Below are 16692 nucleotides of genomic sequence, written 5' to 3'. Positions count from 1 at the left end.
GAACACCCCCACACACACACTGATGCTTTTCCCAGGAACTCAACCAACACCCAAAAACGCGTCTTCTCCGTGCTGCTCTCCTCTGCAGGCTCCGTGCAGATCTGTAGTGCTATTATGTCAACTTCTTGTGGATTGGCAGTCATTATTTCGTTCACGTTTAGGTGTTCTTTCACCAGCACAGCAACGCCACCGCCTTTCCTAGTTTTTCTGTCCCGTCTCTAAACTGAGTAGCTCCTTGGGAATATGACCTCATTTAAAATAACATCAAGTTTTGTCTCTGTGAGTGCAACAATGTCTGATGTCTGCAGCTGTATTACATCACTTAACTCCAGTATCTTCGATCTCACTCCATCTATGTTGGTGTATGCAATCTTCAGGAACGTGTTGCCCCTCTCCTTATCCTTCACTCCCCCTATTGCTATTATGTCAACTTCTTGTGGATTGGCAGTCATTATTTCGTTCACCTTTAGGTGTTCTTTCACCAGCACAGCAACGCAACTGCCTTTCCTAGTTTTTCTGTCCCGTCTCCAAACTGAGTAGTCCCTTAGGAATATGACCTCATTTAAAATAACATCTTCAAGTTTTGTCTCCGTGAGTGCAACAATGTCTGATGTCTGCAGCTGTATTACATCACTTAACTCCAGTATCTTCGATCTCACTCCATCTATGTTGGTGTATGCAATCTTCAGGAACTTGTTGCCCCTCTCCTTATTCTTCACTCCCCATCTCTCTAACAATTTAGAAAGTCACTATCTAACAATAGTGACCTGACACCTGATCATTCTCTCAAATACTTTTATTATGTGGGACATTAGTGCAACTGGTTTATAATTCTTTGCTAATGCTTTGCTCCCTTCCATGTGTAGAGGGGCTATGTCTGTTGATTTAAGCATATCTGGTATCTCACCCATGTCCAAGCTCTTCCTCCACACTATAATGAATGCCTGTGCTACTGGCACCTTGCATTTCTTTATGAATATTGAATTCCATGAGACTGGCCACGCAGCTGAGTGCAGCCAGTCTCTTCCAGCCATCAAACAAGAGAAAAGATAGGGCTAATGAGTGGGTGCTAGTTTCATGACATTTTATATCATTTGTTTGTATAGTTTTTGGAGTTCTATGGTGCAATTGAAGGTGGCAGGTCCTGAAGGCAGCCAGCTGAGGTTTATTTTGACTCGCTGACTTTTTTTTGTGCCTTCCTCGGTGGGGCATACATGAATAACTTAATATATAAATGCCATAGCTCCCTGTGTTTTGGTGAGGGGACTAGGTTCTGGCCCTGGATCCCCAGTATGCCAGAGAAGTTTGCAATTGATGGAACCTAGTCGATGGAACCTACATCAAAGATGGTAACTTCAGGAAGCCTCCGTGGCTCACCCAGAAGCTGCCATTTCATTACATTCGGCACTGGTTTGTTTGCTTTAATAAATTGTAATTAATGAAATTTATGTTGTCTATTTTGATATTAAACATAATGCATAAAATTAAAATTGAGCTTACCGGGTAAACCTGAAGGATTTACATTTTCTGGTCTCTCTACTTCTGTCTGAGCCTCGCTTTCCTCCTCAGCTTTACGTCTGGCATCAATAAAGCTATACCCACAGTTGCAATTATTTCGACGAATATGGATGACATCATTGCAAGAGGGACAGAATGTCTGCACTCTGCTTTTCAAGACTGAAAAATAATGATAAAATTTTAGGTATGATAAAGTGTGAAATATGCTGATAATATAATACAGATCTCTGCTTTGCACTATAACAACTTTGTGTGAGCTACAATGGATTCTGATAGTTAATAAAATGTATGGGTTGCACAATAATTAGACTATTCAGGAAAATTTACTGTATTAACCGGCGTAAAAGACGCACCCTCAGCTAGGACGCATCTCTATGTTAGAAGGATATTTTGTGGAAAAAACCAGCGTTAAATATAATGAAATGCCATTTTCTGGGTGAACCCCGGAGGCTCCCTGGAGCTTATCGGGCTAATGTATGTTATATTAGACCGGGACATTAGCTAAGGAGTTCAGACCTACCAGGGACCAGCGCCAGAACCTGGCCCCTTCAGAGAGGTTTCAGGGAGCAATGGCCCTGGAAAACCCTCTTGTGGTTGGGGTTTCCTTATCTGCCATTGACCGGGGTTAGGCACCCAGGAAGGTAGGCATGACAAAACAAACCCCACATGGTAAAAAACTAAAACAAAAAACCGAACAGAGAGGTAGAAACTCCCTACAATCCCAAGGAAACAAGCAAACATCACACTTTACTGCCGCGCCGATCGTCCGCGCAGCCCTCCACGCCCCAAGAGGGGGAGGGGGGAACCCCGGACCTACCGCGCCGGCTGCCAAGCTTCAGTTCGGAAGCTTAGCTTCAACCAATGCGAAAAAAACGCCGACAGGTGGGAGAGAGGGTTGCCAGGGAGCCTCCGGGGCTCACCCAGAAAATGGCGTTTCATTACATTCAATGCTGATTTTCTGAGGGGAGCCCCTACGGCTCCCTGGAGCTTCATACCCAAAGAGAAGGAAAAGAAAGGGCTAACCCAGGAGGCGGCCGCCACAAATTCCGCAACGCAAAGCCGAGACAACAGGATGCAACCTGCGACCCAAGGCAACAAGAATGCACAGGAGCAGATGCGCATAAAGAATGGGCGGCCAAGAACCTGTGCGACCCTCAATTCCCTGCACCTGAAATGAACTTTAGACGGCAGGGAGAGGGGTGGTGTTGAGGGAGGCAGCGAGAGGGGTGGTGTTGAGGGAGGTAGGGAGAGGGGTGGTGTTGAGGGAGGCAGGGAGAGGGTGGTGTTGAGGGAGGCAGGGAGAGGGGTGGTGTTGAGGGAGGCAGGGAGAGGGTGGTGTTGAGGGAGGCAGGGAGAGGGGTGGTGTTGAGGGAGGCAGCGAGAGGGGTGGTGTTGAGGGAGGTAGGGAGAGGGGTGGTGTTGAGGGAGGCAGGGAGAGGGTGGTGTTGAGGGAGGCAGGGAGAGGGGTGGTGTTAAGGGAGGTAGGGAGAGGGGTGGTGTTGAGGGAGGCAGGGAGAGGGGTGGTGTTGAGGGAGGTAGGGAGAGGGTGGTGTTGAGGGAGGCAGGGAGAGGGGTGGTGTTGAGGGAGGTAGGGAGAGAGGTGGTGTTGAGGGAGGCAGGGAGAGGGGTGGTGTTGAGGGAGGTAGGGAGAGGGTGGTGTTGAGGGAGGCAGGGAGAGGGGTGGTGTTGAGGGAGGCAGGGAGAGGGGTGGTGTTGAGGGAGGTAGGGAGAGGGTGGTGTTGAGAGAGGCAGGGAGAGGGGTGGTGTTGAGGGAGGCAGGGAGAGGGGTGGTGTTGAGGGAGGCAGGGAGAGGGGTGGTGTTGAGGGAGGCAGGGAGAGGGGTGGTGTTGAGGGAGGTAGGGAGAGGGTGGTGTTGAGGGAGGCAGGGAGAGGGGTGGTGTTGAGGGAGGTAGGGAGAGGGTGGTGGTGAGGGAGGCAGGGAGAGGGGTGGTGTTGAGGGAGGCAGGGAGAGGGGTGGTGTTGAGGGAGGCAGGGAGAGGGGTGGTGTTGAGGGAGGCAGGGAGAGGGTGGTGTTGAGGGAGGCAGGGAGAGGGATGGTGTTGAGGGAGGTAGGGAGAGGGTGGTGTTGAGGGAGGCATGGAGAGGAGTGGTGTTGAGGGAGGTAGGGAGAGGGTGGTGGTGAGGGAGGCAGAGAGAGGGGTGGTGTAGAGGGAGGTAGGGAGAGGGTGGTGGTGAGGGAGGCAGGGAGAGGGGTGGTGTTGAGGGAGGCAGGGAGAGGGTGGTGTTGAGGGAGGCAGGGAGAGGGATGGTGTTGAGGGAGGTAGGGAGAGGGTGGTGGTGAGGGAGGCAGGGAGAGGGGTGGTGTTGAGGGAGGTAGGGAGAGGGGTGGTGTTGAGGGAGGCAGGGAGAGGGGTGGTGTTGAGGGAGGTAGGGAGAGGGGTGGTGGTGAGGGAGGCAGGGAGAGGGGTGGTGTTGAGGGAGGTTGGGAGAGGGTGGTGTTGAGGGAGGCAGGGAGAGGAGTGGTGTTGAGGGAGGCAGGGAGAGGGGTGGTGTTGAGGGAGGTAGGGAGAGGGGTGGTGTTGAGGGAGGCAGGGAGAGGGGTGGTGTTGAGGGAGGTAGGGAGAGGGTGGTGGTGAGGGAGGCAGGGAGAGGGGTGGTGTTGAGGGAGGTAGGGAGAGGGGTGGTGTTGAGGGAGGCAGGGAGAGGGGTGGTGTTGAGGGAGGTAGGGAGAGGGGTGGTGGTGAGGGAGGCAGGGAGAGGGGTGGTGTTGAGGGAGGTAGGGAGAGGGTGGTGGTGAGGGAGGCAGGGAGAGGGGTGGTGTTGAGGGAGGCCGGGAGAGGAGTGGTGTTGAGGGAGGTAGGGAGAGGGTGGTGTTGAGGGAGGCAGGGAGAGGGGTGGTGTTGAGGGAGGCAGGGAGAGTGGTGAGGGTAAGGAAGGCGGAGGGCAGAATTGCTAACCAAGGCGATGGTGCCAAACCTCTCTTCACCCATACTGTACAGGTATTAAAATTTTTGATCTTAGTTAGAAAAATATTCATGCCAAAATATGTTAATTTTCGTATATTACTATACATTATTAATCATTAACATGTTTTATAGTTTCCTATTTATTAATTAAACAAATATAGTTTTACTTATGAATTATGCACAGCTGGCATCTGCGAGCAGGCGCTGACAGATGTCCAGATAGCCAGGCCTCGACCCCGTTATAGTAGCTCTCTCGACCCCCGTTAGTAGCTCCTTCCTCCATCGCCTGCTGTTCTCATGTTATGAGGAAGGCAGTGAGGGAGGGAGGGATGGAAGACATTGAGGGGGAGGGGATGGAAGACATTGAGGGGGAGGGGATGGAAGACATTGAGGGGGAGGGGATGGAAGACATTTGGAGGGAGGGAGGTGTTTGGTTAATATGGTTCACTTGTTGTATGGACCACTTGTCCACTTGTGTGATCCAACTTGTCATGTGAAGGAATTATTAATTGTAACCTGTGATTGAATGGGCACTAAAACAGGAACTAACTTGGAATGCAATTACACAATGAACTTTATTTAATTTTAGTTATACAGTATAAAGTATATCCTACCTGAATGTTACTTGAAAAATTACCGACATCTTAACTTCGGAAATACCGGAGCTCCGGAAATAACGACCAGGGTACAGCCCCATATAGGCCATTAAATTGAGTGGATACTGTACATATATATTTTGACTTTTTAGGCGATGATGTGGTCACAAGCTGAACAGCAGTGCTGTGCGCTCATGCTGCGTGCGTCCACCTTGGTGGCTTGCTCAATACCGAGGCTCTCACACCCAGGAATGTTGGCCATGATTTTTTTTCTAGGTGGTGTCTGCCAACTATCGGTCACGGCTGCACTATAGCTGCCACTATCCCACGTGGGGCGTTTAAATTAAAGCGCTAGACGCAAAAACAGCTATTGATGTATTGCACGGTACCGGTTTTGTTATTGAAATCATCTATATATGTATTGCGCGGTCTAAGGGTTAATACCGAGCGACAAGCTGCAGCGGCTCCGTCAGTGCCGCACAATACGCAGCAACAGTATTTGGCATAAGATGACGGTCCTGAAACCACCAGCAAAGGAAGGATAAGACAACCCTATCCGAGACCGAAATACACCTACACAGAGATAGGAAAAACCGGAAGGACCACCAGGCAACTTCATACTGCTGCCGAGACGAAGCACACAGGTGGGAAACCATCAACAAAGCCACCTGTATACAATACAAGTCATGATGAATTCGACTCAGAAAAACCAGACATGAAGACTCGAGGAGAAGAACGAGCCAGCCTCATACCGGGCTGGACCGATCTGCTGAAAGAGGCGGAGATGCAGGAAGACCCTCGGGTTCGGACATCGAGCAAGCAGCGCCTGAAACCAAGGCTGGGCCGGCCACAAAGGAGCCAGAAGGACAACTCTCCCCTGGAAAGTCTTCAAACGAACCAGGACCTAGAATAACAGCTGAACCAGGAGAAGAAGTATGAGTAACCCCACCGTGCCCAGTCCTGCCTGAAGGCATATATCCTGACAACCTCGCAGTCTGGGAAGAGCGCCACGTATATTGGAGACGCCTCAACCACGCTGACGTGAAGAGGTCCACTTCCGGGGTCCCGAACGTCCGGCAGAGCCAACTGAATGTCGGCGTCGACCGTCCATTCCGTGGAAAGGGGAATGAACCGTGACAGGCCGTCTGCCAGGACATTGGACACCCCCTGAATGTTAACTGTCAGGAGAGCCAAACCCTGAGAATTCAGCAGACGAGTCACCCGAAGTGACCAGCCCCAAAGAGCCAAGGAACACAACGAACCCCTGTGGTTCAGGCAATGAACCACCAGGGGAACAGTCCGAATGGAGCCAGATCGTCGATCCGCGAGCGACCTAAATCCTCCGGAGCGACTGCCACACAGCCATGATCCCCTGCACCGTGCTGTGAGCCCGACGGAAGAACAGACCCCAACGTCCCTGGCCGGTCTGGTGAGCACTGGTCAAAAAGCCCTAGTAAAGAGATGACGCGTATGTGAACACATCGAGAGAGAGAGGGCTCGGGTAGGTGCCAAGGCACCGAATACCAAAAAACTCAAAGAGGAAGCCGACGATGCAGCAACCGACGCAAAGCCCCCAGAGTCCGAACCCAGCATTAACGAGAGAGGCGGAAGGGACGTCCCCGAAGGAACCAGAACAGCCGACGAAGGCAAACCCAACCTGGCGGGTAGACCATTGTGGCAAAGTTCAGGCTCCCGCACAAGCTCTCGAACAATCGCTGCATGACCTGGCAGCCCTCAAAAACAGGCGAAGACATGAACGCAGCCAAAGCAGAGCCGCCGGAGGGAGAGACAAGGAAGCAGTCCAAGTGTCCTATACAAGACCCAGCCAAGACTGAATCTGAGAGGGAACCAGATGGGACTTCCGCGAGCTCACCAGGAACCCGAACCCTGCGAGATGGGAAAGAACCAGATCCCTGGTGAGCAGACAAGCGAACTGGCTGGGAGTCCACACCAGCCAGATGTCAAGGGAGGCCAGAACCAGAACACCTAACAGAAGCAGGGGGGCCTCCATGACCTGAGTAAGGTGTGTAAAAATGCAAAGTACCAGATTCAAACTGAAGGGAAGGCAACGAAAGCGGTAACCCTGCCGCCCCACTACAAAACCGAGCCCATCCTTGGATGAATCAGAATGTGCCAATACGTGTCACTGAGATCCAGGGACTCCATCCAAGCATCTGACTCCAACAGAAGATGGACCTGGGTACAGAGTAGTCATCTGGAAGGAAGGGCAATAAACCCATGGATTCAGACAGAACAAGTTCAGAATGAAGCTGAGAGTATTTGATCACTTTTTCTTAGCTTGCAGTCACCAACTTCAATATTCTTGTCAAACACTGGCATTTCCCGTCTTCTTGCCTTTACTGTGCCACACACTCCGGTTCTATTTTCAAGCAAGAACTTAGTTAACAAGGGACTTGTATAATAGTTATCTGTGTATAAAATGTGGCCCAACTTCAGCCATGGTGCCATCAGTGTCTTCACCACACTACCTGAGAAACCATGTTGGTCATTAACAGGAATGACTACATTGCTAGCAGTATACAGAATCATGTGCAATACAATTCCTGTTTCACAGTCACAGAGAACATAGAATTTCAATCCAAATCTCTTGTGTTTGGAGGGAATATACTGCTTGAAGTCAACATGTCCTTTGAAAAGCATGGTAAGGGATTCATCAATTACCAACTTCTGTGCTGGTACGTAGAAATCTCTGAACTTTCCAATCAGTTTATTCAGAACGTGCCTCACTCTCCAAAGTCTATCATCCTGCGTCTGGTCTTCATTATTTGCAAAATGAAGACACCTGAGGAGTATCTGAAACCTGTCTCGAGACATATATTTCCCGAACCAAGGTATTGGAACAGTCTGGTCTTTGCTCCAAATGATCTGAGATGATGTGTTTTACACAATGTTTCATCAACATACATAGTGCACAAAATACATACATTTCACCTATAGTAGTGTTTTTCCAATGCATTAATCGTGAAAATTCTGGTAACTCCTTTTCAATGCGAAAAGCCTGGTGAATGTTCGTTTGGTGAACAATATGTTCCATGAGCGGCTCATCAAAATATGTAGTAAAAATGTTCATTTCACACATGTCCTCACCAGTATCAAGTAAAAGATCTGTAATCCCAACGACTTTATTGTCAAAGGCAGGAATTAGTGGAACAAAATCGTCCCCATCACTCCACACAAGTTCACCTGGTGTCCTGTAAGACAAAACAGCGGCACCACGGTAAGGAATCGTTGCACACTGTGGAACAGGAACTAAGGCCTGTCTATGCACAGTATGGGCGTGAACTGAAGATGAGGTATAATCCCATGAACATGAGTGCGTTTGTTCCTCATCGTCTCCATGTGGTGCCATTCGGCGGTGCTTGGTAGGGCGAGCTGCTGCTGCTGCTGACGCAATAAAACATGGCTTGGTAACACCACTGACACTAGCGAGAGTCGTGGTAATACTATGCTCTGATTCCACTTCACTAAAACCAGAAAAGAGTCACCTTCCTCTGACTTGTGGTCTAAAATATCCTCATACTCTAAATAAGTACAAGAATTGTGTGGTCGTGAGTGAATTGGTGTAATTACCCAAGTGTAGTTACAGGATGAGAGCTACGCTCGTGGTGTGTGTAGACACTAGGCAATGAGGCACTGCTGAACGTCTAGGCCTCGCCATGGAAGCAGGCTGTATCTCAATCTCACTGTCAGTGCTATTATCATAAGACATCTGTGCATAGTCTCTATCGAATGTCAGAGTCATCAATATCACTTTCCTCACCATCAGAGAATAATGCACTATTTATTTGATCTTGAGTCAATGATTGCATGGTGAGAGTCCGGGAGGCATTTGGCCGTATGCTTGCCATGGTGATTGTTGGGTGACTGAGGCCCTCTCACACTGTGGTGGTCCAACTGGATTTTGTTTCAAAATGTCGGCTGTTTACTAAAGCCCCTGGGTAGCATATTATGGGGAGCCCCCCTCTACCCCGCGGTCCGTTTAAATCATGTGCGGTACTCCAAAACGTCATATGCAGTGGTGCACACTTTTGAGTCTGTTACTCAACACGTCATATGAAGTGTTGCGTAATTTAAGGGTTAAGGGCCACAGCAACATTTTGACATTTTTAATGTTTTTTACCTCGTGATTTGGAATAAAAAAAATTGAATTTGGCAATATTTTAACAGTGTTCTCATGTTTAAAAATTTTCAAGTAATGTTAATAAGTCACTGGCTATGAATTTCTCGCATGAAAGAGGTGCACAGTGCCAGAGTTAATAAAATGTAATTAATAAAGTTCATGTTGTCTATTTTCATAATAAACATTATTCATAGAAATAAAACTGAGCTTACCAGGCAAACCAGAAACATTTTTTTCTTCTGAGATTTTTACTTCTGTCTGAGCCCTCCTTTCCTTCTTAGCTTTACGTCTGGCATCAATTAAGCTGTATCCACAGTTGCAAACATATCGAAGAATATGTACGGCGACATTACAAGAGGGACAGAGTCGGTATTTATATAGCCCATTTTTCACAACTGAAAAATAAAGATAACTTTGGGTATGATAAAGTACGTAATATGTTTATAATTTAATATAGATCTCTGCTTACACTATAACTACTTCATATGAGCTACATTGGATAATAATTGTTTATAAAGTACTGTACTGTATATGGATTTCACAATAATTAGACTATTCAGGAAAATTTACATGTTTATAATATAATAATATAATGAAGATCATAAATGGCATATGGAATAAAGAAAATATTGTTAGACCTCTTATAATATTCTCCTAAACTATAATCTGGCATTGTTAGGTGTATTCCGCTTGAGACCCAAGTACAGTAGTTGATACACAATTAGTGAGAGTAGCTTCAGGGACCCACAAGGGGGCGCCTCTCAGAAAAGAGGATTGTCAGCCAAGAAGACTAAGATCTGATAGTACAACCAGTATAGTTAAGACCCAAACACAAAAGAGGCAGTATCTATCAGAGAGGCAAACTGCAGGTCTCACAGGAGATACTTGAAAAGATCCACCTGAGCTACTAAACAGGAACTCCAAGGAAAAGGAACCCTTCAGAAGGGGTATCTGACAGGCTTACAGGGATGCGGAAACAAACCCTGGGAAAGCTTCAATAAGATCAAACTCATACATGTTGGGGGGATGTGAAAATTTCTCCCCCCTGAAGCAAAAGGTCCCTTATCATTAAGGACAGACTCAACTAGGATCTAAGAGAAACCAAAGCTTCCTATCTGACTTCCTTCAAGCCTCAGAAACCAAACACAAAGGCTCTGGAGCAGAGCTAGAGTCTACGCCTACCTCCCAAGAGCAGGAAAGCTAAGACCAATGGAGAGGCTTCGGAGGAAGGTATTGGCTGGAAGAAAGTAAACCCCAAGACCTTGGCGAGACTAGGCAGCTCAAGTGACACTATGCCCTGAAGTGGAAGGAGCCACCCTAGAAGATGGCCTAGGTCTCGTCTAGGCCTCGCCATGGGAGCAGGCTGTATCTCAATCTCACTGTCCGTGCTATTATCATCAGACATCTGTGCATAGTCTCTATCGGTGTCAGTCATCAATATCACTTTCCTCACTATTAGAGAATAATTCACTATTTATTTGATTTTGAGTCAATGATTGTATGGTGCATGCCCGGGAGGCGTTTGACCGTGCGCTCGCCATGGTGACTGTTGGGTAACTGAGGCCTCTCACACTGTGGTGGTCCAGCTGGATTTTGTTTCAAAATGTCGGATGTTTACTAAAGCCCCTGGGTAGCATATGGGGGGCCCTCCTCTACCCCGCAGTCCGTTTAAATCTTGTGCGGTACTCCAAGATGTCATATATGACCAGTCTCCGTGGTGTAGTGGTAAGACACTCGCCTGGTGTTCCGCGAGCGCTTTGTCATGGGTTCGTATCTTGGCTGTGGAAGAATTTACTGGGCGCAAATCCTTAACTGTAGCCTCTGTTTAACTCAACAGTAAAATGGGTACTTGGTTGAAAAAACGATTCTTCGCGGCGGGGATCGTATTCCAGGGACCTGCCCGAAATGCTACGCATACTAGTGGCTGTACAAGAAGGTTACAATTCTTGTATATATCTCAAAAAAAATAAAAAATAAAATAAAAAAATAAATAAATAAATAAATAAATATGCAGTGGTGTGCACTTTTGCATCAGTTACTCAACACATCATATGAAGTGTTGCGTAGTTTAACCCTTGTGTTGCTCAGGGCTAATTAGCATTTGTTACCCACAGGTGCATACCAAAAAAAAAAAAAAAAAGAAAAAATCTTCTTAACCTGTTGCGTTCCCTGACCACGAGAAAAATATAAAAAATTAATTGTACTTACCAGTGACATAATTGAGTCAACAATATGGGCGATGACGTCACATCCTACATGATCGCTCATGGAAGATGCGTCCCGGAGGTGTCGCACGCGGTCTTCAAGCAGCCAGAGTTGCCACGAATTTATTATTGCTGCATTATTTACAGTGTCTAGGCATATTTTTTGCTAATATTATTCACTAATTGTGTTGCATATAATGTTACATCATGGCCAATGGCAATAAATGTTGCAAACATCGAGAATACACATGCGCACACAAATGTTTTCCATTACGCCTATATAATATGTATTCACATTGTTCATTATTATATTTACACACATACACGCACTATTTACAGGTTTATGCACTAATCTTGTAGAAGTCTTGGAGAGAGTGGTAGTCGTTGAAGCAGTCGACAGCACACAATGGAACTGCACATGCTTCACACCATGTTTGCACCTGTTTTCATTTCTGATCTCTGCTTAGTTTGTAGATCAACAAAAAGGAATCACGTTTGCCTATTGCACGCTTTCCAGCTGGTGGAAAATGATTTAGTCTGTGAGCTTGAAAGCCCTCAATGTGAGTGAGCCTGGGTGTAGCAGCATGCTGCAACACTGGGTTCATGATGGGTTTTTGTATGCCAGGAACATCTTTGCAACAACTTTGCTAATAACTGTGTCGCAAGTGTATGAGCAAACGAACGGAAACTTGGTTTATGTCAAGTTTTCACCAGATACATATTGTAGCAGTTCAGCATGCTCATGTCAACAAGATGAAAAAATACTTTTTTCGTCCACTTCACTGTTTTCCGCACACACTCGATAGTGCCCACCATCATCTCAGATTTATCAACCAAACGCATGTTGATATTATAGTCAAGAACACAATCTGGCTTATATACTATATCTTGCGTTACTCGGTTCACCTTGCCACTGTTCACCATTGTACCATCATGAACGGTTGTCAGCAAGTTCACTTTTGTCTTTCCACCTAACTAGAGAGAGTATTTGATCACATTTTCTGAGCTCGCAGTCACCAACTTCAAGTTTATTTTCAAACACTGGCATTTCCCTTCTTCTTGGCTTGACTGTGCCAACTAATCCAGTTCTATTTTCAATCAAGAACCTAGCTAGCAAGGGATTTGTATAGCAATTATCTGTGTACAAAATGTGGCCCTTGTTCATCCATGGTGCCATCAGTTACTTCACCACACTACCTGAGAAACCATGTTGGTCGTTACCGGGAATGTCTACATCGCTAGCAGAATACAGAATCATGTGTAACACATATCCTGTTTCACAGTCACAAAGAACAAAGAATTTCAATCCAAATCTGTTTCGTTTGGAGGGAATATACTGCTTGAAGGCAACACGTCTTTTGAAAAGCACAAGGGATTCGTCAATCACCAGCTTCTGTGCTGGTACATAAAAATCTCTGAACTTTCCAATAACTTCATTCATATAGTGCCTGACTCGCCAAAGTCTATCATCCTCTGTCTGGTCATCATTACTTGCAAAATGAAGACATCTGAGGAGTATCTGAAACCTGTCTCGGGACACATATTTCCCGAAGAAAGGTGTTGGAATAGTCTGGTTTTTGTTCCAATAATCTGTGATAGCGTGTTTGACACAATGCTTCATCAACATACATATTGCTAAAAATACATACATTTCACCTACAGTGGTGTTTTTCCAACACTGCAATCGTGAATATTCTTTTATCTCTTTTCCAATGAGGTTCACCTCATTGGGGTTCACCTCACTGAGGTTCGAACCTGCATGAAGGTTCGTTTGGTGTACAATATATTCCATGAGCGGCTCATCATAGAATGCTGTAAAATATTCCATTTCACACATGTCCTCACCATTATCAGGGAAAAGGTCTGTAAACCCATTGTCTTTATTGTCAAAAGCAAGAATTAGAGGAATAAAATCGTCACCATCACTCCACACAAGTACACATGGTGTCCTGCGAGATGCAACAGGGGCATGACGGCGAGGAAACGATGCATACCATGGACCAGGAGCTGAGCCCATCTACGCAAAATACGGCTGCTATATGTACGTGAGGTGAATGCACGTGAACATGAGGGTCTTGGTTCCTCTTGTGGTGCCATGCGGTGGTGCTTGGCTGGGCGAGACGCTGCTGATGCGAGAAATTCTCGCCCGGTAACACCACTGGTACTGGCAACAGGCTCGGTAACACTATGCTCTGAATCCACTTCACTAAAACCAGAAAATGAGTCACCTTCCTCTGACTCATCGCCCAAAATATCCCCATACCCTAAATAAGCACAGGAACTGTGTGGTCGTAGGTGAATTGGAGTACACACCGAGCGAGGAGGCATGGGTGAGCGTGTAGGCCTCGCCATGGGATGAGGCTGTATCTCATTTTCACTGTCTGCGCTACTATCATCAGTCAATTGTGTGTAGTCGTTATCAATGTCAGTCATCAAAATTACTTTCCTCACCATCAGAAAATAATTCACTAGTTATTTGCTCTTGGGTAAGTGATTGCGTGGTGCGTGCCCGGAAGGCATTCGGCCGTGTGCTCGCCATGGTGACCGCTGGTAAACTGGGGCCTCCCACGCATTGGTGGTGTGTGCTGGATTTTTTTACAAAATGGCAGCTGTTTACTATAGCCCCTGAGCAGCGTATAGGGGCCCCCGCTACCCTGTCGACCATTCAAATCTTGCGCGGTACGCGGTAATTGCGGTACTTGCACAAATTATTGCAAGTTCCTCAACCCTTCACATGACGTGTTGCGCAGTTTAAGAGTTAAAGGTTATGGCCCAGAGCAACATTTTGACTTTTTTAATGTTCTTTACTCCGTGATTTGAAATAAAAATTGTTGAATTTGACAATATTTTAACATTGTTCTCATGTTTAAAAACTTTCAAGTACTGTAATGTTAATAATTCACTGATCATGAATTTCTTGCATGAAAAAAACAGCGTTGAATGTAATGAAACGCCATTTTCTGGGTGAGCCCCGGAGGCTCCCTGGAGCTTATCGGGCTAATGTATGTTATGTTAGACCGGGACATTAGCTAAGGAGTTCAGACCTACCAGGGACCAGCGCCAGAACCTGGCCCCTTCAGAGAGGTTTCAGGGAGCAATGGCCCTGGAAAACCCCATATGGTTGGGGGTTTTCCTTATCTGCCATCGACCGGGGTTAGGCACCCAGAAAGGTAGGCGTAACAAAACAAACCCCACATGGTAAGAAACTACAACAAAAACCGAACAGAGAGGTAGAAAACTCCCTACAATCCCAAGGAAACTAGCAAACAAGCAAACATCACACTTTACTGCCGCGCCGATCGTCCGCGCAGCCCTCCCCACCCCGGGAGAGGGAGGGGGGAGCCCCGGACCTACCGCGCCGGCTGCCAAGCTCCAGTTCGGAAGCTAAGCTTCAACCAACGCGAAAAAAATGCCGACCGGTGGGAGGGAGGGTCTCCAGGGAGCCTCCGGGGCTCACCCAGAAAATGGCGTTTCATTACATTCAACGCTGGTTTTCTGTGGGGAGCCCCTACGGCTCCCTGGAGCTTCATACCCAAAGAGAAGGAAAAGAAAGGGCTAACCCGGGAGGCGGCCGCCACAAACTCTGCAACGCAAAGCCAAGACAACCGGTCGCAAACCTGCGACCCAAGGCAACAAGAACGCCCAAGAACAGACGCACATATGGATGGGCGGCCAAAAACCTGTGCGACCCACAAATCCCTGCGCCCGAAATGAGCCCGAGACGTCACCAACACAGCAGCAAATGCTGCAAACGTCTGAACAGCACAGGCGCAAAGACAGACCGCAGGAAGAAGGAAAACACTGCGGACGACCTGGGAGACCCGAGCCCTGAAAACAGGGAACGAAGGAACCGGATCAACCACAGCGCATCCCCAGGCACGGTACGCCGGCAACAGCAAAAAGCACAACCGGACAACACAGGACGCACCCCCCGGCCAAACCAAACAAGTACCAATACCCCAAGAACCCCTCCGGAAAGCAGCCGTCTCGACCGTCGCCAGGACAGAGAAAGGCTGCACACCAATAAAGCTACCACCAGTACCAAAGAGCAGGAAACTGAACCGAAGGGGCTACCACAAACTGAGGGGAAGATAAGAAGGCACCCTGAACAAGGACCAGGATGGCTCAGGCGACTCATGAGCAGGCCGGAGGGGAAACAAAACGCGAGAAAACGTAATAAACGTCATACTGTCTCCAAGACAAAGCTCGCAGGTGGGACACCGTCAACAAAGCCACCTGAACACCATAGAGATGGTGATACCTGAGTCAAAATACCAGACGCGAAGAGCCAAGGAGAAAGCCGAACCAGTCACGGACAGGACCGATTCGGCCTGCTGAAAGAGGCGAAGCCTCAGGAAAAACGCCCCGGGTACGGACACCTATCAAGCAGCGTCTGAAAAGAAGGCCGGGCCGGCCACCATGGAACCATAAGGACTGTTCTCGTGGGAATGGGCTGCAACCGAGCCAGAACCCGAAGCAACAGCTGGACCGGGAGAAGAGATACAGGTACCCCCCACCTCGACCAGGCCTGCCGAAAGCCTCCACCGTGAAGTCCTCGCAGGTGGGAAGGGCGCCACAAAACGGGCGACGCCTAGACCACGCCGACCCGAAGACGTCCATGGCCAGGAGTCCAAAAGCCCAACAGAGCCAACAAAACGAAACGGCGACGACTGGCCAACCCACGAAGAGGAATGAACCGAGACAGCTGTCCACCAGGACGCAGGACACACCCCGGACATGAACCGCACGGTTAACCAAACCCCCTCTGGTTCCGGCAAGAACCACCAGAGAACAGTCCAAACAGAGCTGAATGGTAGAGTACCTAGTGACCCAACCCTCCGAAGCGCAAACCAGACAGCCATGAACACCTGAACCGGGCTGTGAGCCCGACGGACAGACAGACTCCATCAACCTCGGCCGACCTGGTGAGCACTGGTCACAAAGCCCCAGCCGAGAGACGACCCGTCCGTGAACACATCGAGCGAAGGGTCGGGGAGGTGCCAAGGCACGGAACCCCGAAAACCCCAAAGAGGAAGCTGGTGACGCAGCACCAACACCAGATCCCCGGAGGAACCCAAGGAATGCAAGAGGCGGAAGGGGAGTCTCCGTAGGAACCAACCGACGCCGTAGCCAAACCCGACTCCGCGGGCAGACAAGCACGCAGAAGTGCAAACTCCCGCACAACCGCCCAGCAACCGCTGAGCAACCCGGGACCCCCTCCTGAACAGCCAAAGGCGGGACCACAGCCGCAGTAACACTTCTGGAGGGAAGACAATGAGGGCCAAGAGCCTGAAACAAGGCCCAGG

At 48.3% G+C, this 16692-nt stretch overlaps 1 protein-coding gene across 12 annotated transcripts in view; it reads right to left on the bottom strand.

Moving 5' to 3' along the window:
- LOC123765217 (uncharacterized) overlaps window positions 1-16692 on the bottom strand; it is a 321546-nt gene that overhangs the window by 51377 nt on the left and 253477 nt on the right. For all 12 annotated transcript variants that reach the window (XR_011230261.1, XM_045753688.2, XM_045753689.2 and 9 more), the window contains 2 exons: window positions 9395-9577; window positions 1501-1677 (listed from right to left, as the gene is read on the bottom strand). Coding sequence is in view for 11 of the 12 variants with exons in the window: in XM_045753688.2 (XP_045609644.2) it covers window positions 1501-1677; window positions 9395-9577 (360 nt within the window). In the remaining variant the exon portion in view is untranslated. The remainder of the gene's footprint in view (window positions 1-1500; window positions 1678-9394; window positions 9578-16692) is intronic.

Source organism: Procambarus clarkii, chromosome 33 (assembly GCF_040958095.1).
Source record: "Procambarus clarkii isolate CNS0578487 chromosome 33, FALCON_Pclarkii_2.0, whole genome shotgun sequence".
NCBI lineage: Eukaryota > Metazoa > Arthropoda > Malacostraca > Decapoda > Cambaridae > Procambarus > Procambarus clarkii.
Note: the sequence above shows the minus strand (reverse complement) of the source record. Positions and strands in the feature narration are given on the sequence as shown.